Here is a 5,649-nt window from a genome sequence, read left to right on the forward strand (position 1 = left end):
CACGCTCCCGAAAGTCGAAGTCAAACTTCCGCCGGCGCCCTTCTCCACCAGGCTCTCGCCACCCGGCCGACCGAGGCCCCCCATCTGCAAAGCGGGGGGGGGGAGCCACCACAGCCCCGCCTGACCCTTGCGAAACAGGGGAGCTGCTCCCTCCCCCAGGGAGGGCGGGCCCAGTCCCGCACGCCAGGGGGCTCTTCCCACCTGGGCTGGCTGACCGCCAGCGCTCACTCTCCCGCCGGGCTGCTCCGCTCTGCCGCCAGCTGCCCCCTGAGCCCGGGGCAGCCGCGGCACTCTCCTCTTCGCCCTCGTGCTCCTCCCGCAGCGTGCGCCAGTTGTCACTGTCCGAGCGGGCAAAGTCTTTGCGGCCTGGGGGGGCCGCGTCTTCAAACGGGGCCCGAGCTGAGAACGAGCAGTCAGAGGGGAAGGACCATTAGACTCCCCCCCCAAGAGGAAGGCTGCCGCTTGTCAAGTACCTCCTTCCCGGCGGATGGGCTTCTCAAACCGCCGCTCTCCTCTGCAGAAGGGAAGAAAACGGGGGGGGGGGTTCAGGGCAGAGACATGCGGTGGCCCCCCCCCCCCCCCCCCAGAGGCCCTCCCCTGCAGCGACCACCTCCCACACTCACCGGTCGTCCCAACTCTGGCTGCGGTGGATCTCCCGGCCACTGCCACGGCCAAACGCTCCTTCCGCCTCCTCAATGCTTCTTTGGTAAAAGCTGCTCTCGCCCCGGCCTCGGCCTGCGGAGTAGCGGAGATGTCACTACGCAAAAAGCTACACGCTGCCCCAGATGCGAAGTGCGGGGGAGAAGGGGCACGGGCTGCCCCGGGGGGCAAACAGCCCCACCATGTCTCCGTACCTCGGCTCCGTGCGCTGCCTCTCCCGCGGGAGGCACCGGCTGGGGTCGCCCCGCCCCCCTTTCCCATCAGCCGCAGCACTGCAACACTGTTCACAGACATGGAGAAATTCCTCTGGAAAGGCAGGAAAAGAGAAGCCGGATAAAGCGGGGAGAAGCCCCCGCAGACTGCACCTCACAGCCCCCCCCCCAGGCAAGCCACGCCCACGCCCACCTGCTCCTCCTCCGTCAGCGGTACCAACGCCAGCGGCTGTAGAGGCTCATCCTGGAGAACGGCAGAGAACTCTTTGTCTTGGATCTCCTCTGGGACCTGCCCGAGTGGAGCGAGAAAGGGGCAGTCAGTGGCCTGGAGACAGGAGGACTCCCTCATCTCCCAACAATCTCAAACCTGACCCCTTACGTGTGTCCAAATCGGGGTGTGTGTGTGTGTGTGTGTGTGTGTAGGAGGTCTCAAACAAGAAGGCAGGCAAAGTGTCCCGGGGGGGCTTCTCTTCCCTTCCGCCCTGCCCTCACAGTGCAATCCGGGGACTCCCGGTTGAGGTAAATCCCTTTTGGGAACAAGTCGTGGCAAGTGCGGGAGGGGTGGGGCTCCCAATGCCAGACCCGTGCGTCTCCTTGTGGGGCTGAGCGCACCCCGGGCAGGCAGCCGCGCAGCACTTGCCTTGTTGTCCTTGACGTAAAGTGCTAACATCTCTTCCCGCCCGTATCGGTACTCGGCTAGTTTGTACTTTGGCATGGCAGGTGAAGGTGGCGGTGAAGTGACGCTCCCACCACCAGAGAGCGCACGAAGCCTAGGGAAGGGGGACGTGGATCAGAACACTGGGGCTGCCACGGGAGCCTTGGCCCCCCCAGTCCACAGCCGACAGGAGGAAAAGACTCTTCTGTGGCAGGTGGCAGCCCACACACCAGCCCCAGGCCTGGGCTGCCTCTCAGCCCTGAGAACACCAGGCGAGCCCTGCTGGGTCAGACCAAGGAGGGGGATCAGGCAGAACGAGGGAGGAGAGGTCTGTCGTTGGCTACTGGCCATGGTGGCCAAAGGGAACTCTGGCATTCAGGGGCAGTAAACCGCTGGACACCGGTGCCAGGAGGCAACCTCAGGGGAAGGCCTCGGCCTCTACGGCCTGCTGTTGGCCCGCCAGAGGAACCAGCTGGTCACTGGGTGAGACAGGAGGCTGGACTGGATGGACCCTCACTGCTCTGATCCTGCAGGGCTCTTCCAGTGTTCTTGCAAGTTTATAAGACAATGCATATGCAGTAAAGCAAGCACACGGAGCCTTTCCTTCCCTCTCCCACAACACAGAAACTCAGGGGCACCCGATGAAGTTGATGGGCACACAAATGGAAGCCCTCTTTACTCTGCAAGTGACTGAAATGAGGAATTCATTGGCTGGAGAAGGCAGCCAAGATCATGAGCCCAGATGGCCTTATAAGGGGACTGGACAAGTCCAGGGAGCAGTCCATCAACAGCTGCTAGCCGTGGTGACTAAAGGGAGCCTCCAAAACCCAGTCCTAGGAGGCAACACCAGGGAAGGCCTCGGCCTCTGTGCCGTCCGCTTAGCTCTCCAGAGCAGCTGGCTGAAACAGGATGGACTAACTGATCCACTGGCCCGATCCAGCAGGCTCCGCCACCGGGTTCCGAGCCCCAACGCTTCAGGCTGATAGCGGCAATGGCCAGTGAAGTCCCAGAAGCCAAGGGGAGAACAGTTAACCAATCAGAGAGACTGCTCTGCAAAGACCCTCCCCAAAGGACCAAGGGTCCAGTTCAACAAGGAGACCTCGTCTGTCTATTCAGGCGGCAGAAGTCCACCTCCCACCCTGCCGCGGGTTGCCTGAAGCCCTCAGACCAAGCCCCCTTCCCACAACTGCCCAGGGCCTGACAGACGGACGCCCACACGCACCACTCCGGCCCAAAATTCAGTGTCTCGGCTGCCATCCTGCTCCTCCTGGGCGCCTGGCGCTCTCACGGGTCACCGCCTTCTCTTTTCCGCTTCTCTTCTGCAATGACCTTGGAGGAGGAGGAGGAGGAGGAGATTCAGACCCAGCCACAGCAAGCCACGGTCAACCAAACCAAAGCCCCTTGGCAAAAAGGAGGAAGGAGGAAACCAGAGCCCCTGAGGACGCACGGCCACCCGGCCTCGGGAGCCAGAAGGGTGGGTAGGGCCAGGCCAAAGAGACAAAAGGCCTGAGGGTCTAGGAGCAAAGGCTGTTTTCCAGACCTGCTGCCCACCTCTTTTGTGTCCTAAAGAATCTGCACCCAGGATCCCTCTTCCCAGTTGGGGGCCACTGCCGACAGGAGGGAACCTGCAAGGAGACAATGGAAGGTGACACACCCACGCTACAGGCGTAACGCCTGCCTTCGGTGGGAGGGGAGAGGGACGAAAGGGCTCCTGGGAAGTGGCAACCGCCAGGTGACTGGCCAGAAGCCTTCTAGGAGGCGGCTCTTCTTCTTGACAGCCAGCCTGGTGCAGTGGTGAAGTGCGCAGACTCTAATCTGGGAGAACCGGGTTTGATTCCCCACTCCTCCACTCGCAGCCGCTGGATGACCTTGGGCAAGCCGTAGTTCTGACAAGAGCTGTCCTTGAAAAAGAGCTCTCAGCCCCGCCTACCTCACAGGATGTCTGTTGTGGGGAGGGGAAGGGAAAGGAGTTTGTCAGCCGCTCTGCCCTTCATCCCCCATCAGGACCACAGGAAGGGGCCTTCTACTGCGTCAACCTCCCCCCCCCCATCCACCAAAGTGAGCACCGCCTACTCTGACTGGCAGTGGCTCTCCAGGGTCTCAGGCAAAGAGGTCTTTCTTTCCCATCACCCCCTGCCCGGTCCTTTCAGCAAAAAAAGCTCTGCCCACTGCCCTGCCACACGGCCCTGTCCAGAAAGTGCGCACTCTGGGGCACGCTCACGAGGGGGCCTTGCTGGCAGAATTCCTCCCTCCAAAGCCAGTTCCCCAGGAATCAAATGGGAAGAAGGGAGCCACCAGAGAGGGCCGCAGATTTTAGAGAAGATGCCCGGCCCTGCTAGCCCCCGGGAGGGAGAGAGGGAGGGAGGGACACTCACCTCGAGGGCTGCCCCTCACGACGTCCTGCTCCCCTTTCCAGCCGCCAAGGAGGACGATGACAGGGGGGTGGGGAGAGGGGGAGAAAACGGCAGGCGGCAAAGGAAGGACAGGCCAGCCTCCAACGTGTGTGCTCAGGGCCGGGGGGGGGGGCTGCTCCCCGAGCCCGCTCTGTCCCAAGGCAACAGGCAGCTTCCCCAGAAGGACCCCACAACAGAGTCAGGGGCTCAATTCCAGCAGAGAGACTCTGGAAGAGACAAGATAGGAGTTTAAGTCCACCGAATCCCAGCGGGGAGTCTCGCACACAGCACAAGTGGCTCCTGCCTGGAAGGGCAACTCCCGTCCCACCGGAACTCGCTCCGGCTTTGCTTCACTCCGCTCTTCTCTCCCCCAGAAGTGCCAATGACAAGACCCAAGAAGTCTTATGCAAGGAATGTCCCAGAACATGGAGAAAGAGTGCTTCTGAACATATGCAGAACGCTCTCCCCTCCATCCTCAGCTTGCCCCCCCCCCCAACTATGGGGAAAAGCACAATGCAACTCTGAGGCTCAGGCTTCTGAGCAAGAAGACGTGGAAGACTTCCAGGAAAGAACGGAGCCCAGAGAACGCCAGGACAGTCCCAGCACCGCGCACTACAGCGCCACCAGGAGCTTCTGTTCTGGGCTGACCACACCCACAGCTCCAGGCTACTGCGAGGCCACCCGGCTTCCAGGAGGAGGCAAAGGCCTAAGGCATGACCCACGGAGCCAGAGAACCAAATGCCAAAGGGCACTCGGAAGTGGCGGGGAGAATCCTCTCTTCCCTTCCATAACCCGGCGCCATTGCCCTGGGCCACACTCTCGCAGCGGCCACCCAGCAGAACTGATGAAGAATTACAGATCCAGCGCCAGGAGAAAAGTCCTCCAACACACACGAAATCTGTGGGATTTTCTGCCATGAGATGCAGCAACGACCCTCAGTTTACAGGGCTTTAAAAGGGCTTTGAGAAATTCCCCGAGTCAGAAAGGTCTACCAGGGGCTGCTCATCAGGAGGGAGCCTCCATATCGAGATGCAGTGTACCGCCTAAGCAGTGTTCCCTCTAGGCTGAGCCAGTGTGAGCTTTTTGGCCTCCGGCTCACACATTTTTGTCTTGGCTCAGGAAGGACGGCTCCAGAGCAAACTAACCTATGCAGCAGCCAAATTGCTCACTTGTAGCTTTAATGCCAGTAGCACACAAAGTAGAATTTTTGCTCACAAGACTCCACAGCTTAGAGGGAGCATTGCTGGAGGGTGCCTGGAGGGTGGCTGCTGACTGTGGGTGTGGACATGGAATTCACTGCCACAGGAGGAGGTGGCGGCGGCGGCTACAAGCATGGATAGCTTCAAGAGGGAACTGGATAAGCATCTGGAGCAGAGGTCCATCGGTGGCCCCTATGAGCCACAAGGTATAGATAGGAACTCTCAGTCTGGGGCAAGGGATGCTCTGTCTTCTTGGTGCCTGTGGGGGGGGGGAAGTGGGAGGGCTTCTGGTGTCCTGGCCCCACTGCTGGACCTCCTGATGGCACTGGTATTTTTGGCCACTGTATGACACAGAGTGTTGGACTGGCTGGGCCATTGGCCTGATCCAACACTGGCTTCTCTTATGTTCTTATAAGATGGAACTGGATCAGCATATGGAGCAGAGGTCCATCAGTGGCTATTCACCACAAGGTATAGATGGGAGCTCTCGGTCTGGGGCAAGCGATGCTCAGTATTCTTGGTGCTGGGGG

At 60.6% G+C, this 5,649-nt stretch overlaps 1 protein-coding gene across 1 annotated transcript in view; it reads right to left on the reverse strand.

Moving 5' to 3' along the window:
• The window catches only part of GIGYF1 (GRB10 interacting GYF protein 1), a 14,157-nt gene extending 11,373 nt beyond the window's left edge, over positions 1 to 2,784 (reverse strand). Inside the window, exons 1-7 of the mRNA XM_015427885.1 lie at positions 2,750 to 2,784; positions 1,513 to 1,642; positions 1,066 to 1,161; positions 855 to 966; positions 624 to 735; positions 474 to 514; positions 202 to 399 (exon numbers count right to left, since the gene is read on the reverse strand). Coding sequence (XP_015283371.1) covers positions 202 to 399; positions 474 to 514; positions 624 to 735; positions 855 to 966; positions 1,066 to 1,161; positions 1,513 to 1,642; positions 2,750 to 2,784 — 724 coding nt within the window. The remainder of the gene's footprint in view (positions 1 to 201; positions 400 to 473; positions 515 to 623; positions 736 to 854; positions 967 to 1,065; positions 1,162 to 1,512; positions 1,643 to 2,749) is intronic.
• Between the last annotated feature and the right edge of the window lie 2,865 nt (positions 2,785 to 5,649).

The sequence above is a fragment of the Gekko japonicus genome, unplaced genomic scaffold (genome assembly GCF_001447785.1).
Source record: "Gekko japonicus isolate JY-2015 unplaced genomic scaffold, Gekko_japonicus_V1.1 scaffold761, whole genome shotgun sequence".
NCBI lineage: Eukaryota > Metazoa > Chordata > Lepidosauria > Squamata > Gekkonidae > Gekko > Gekko japonicus.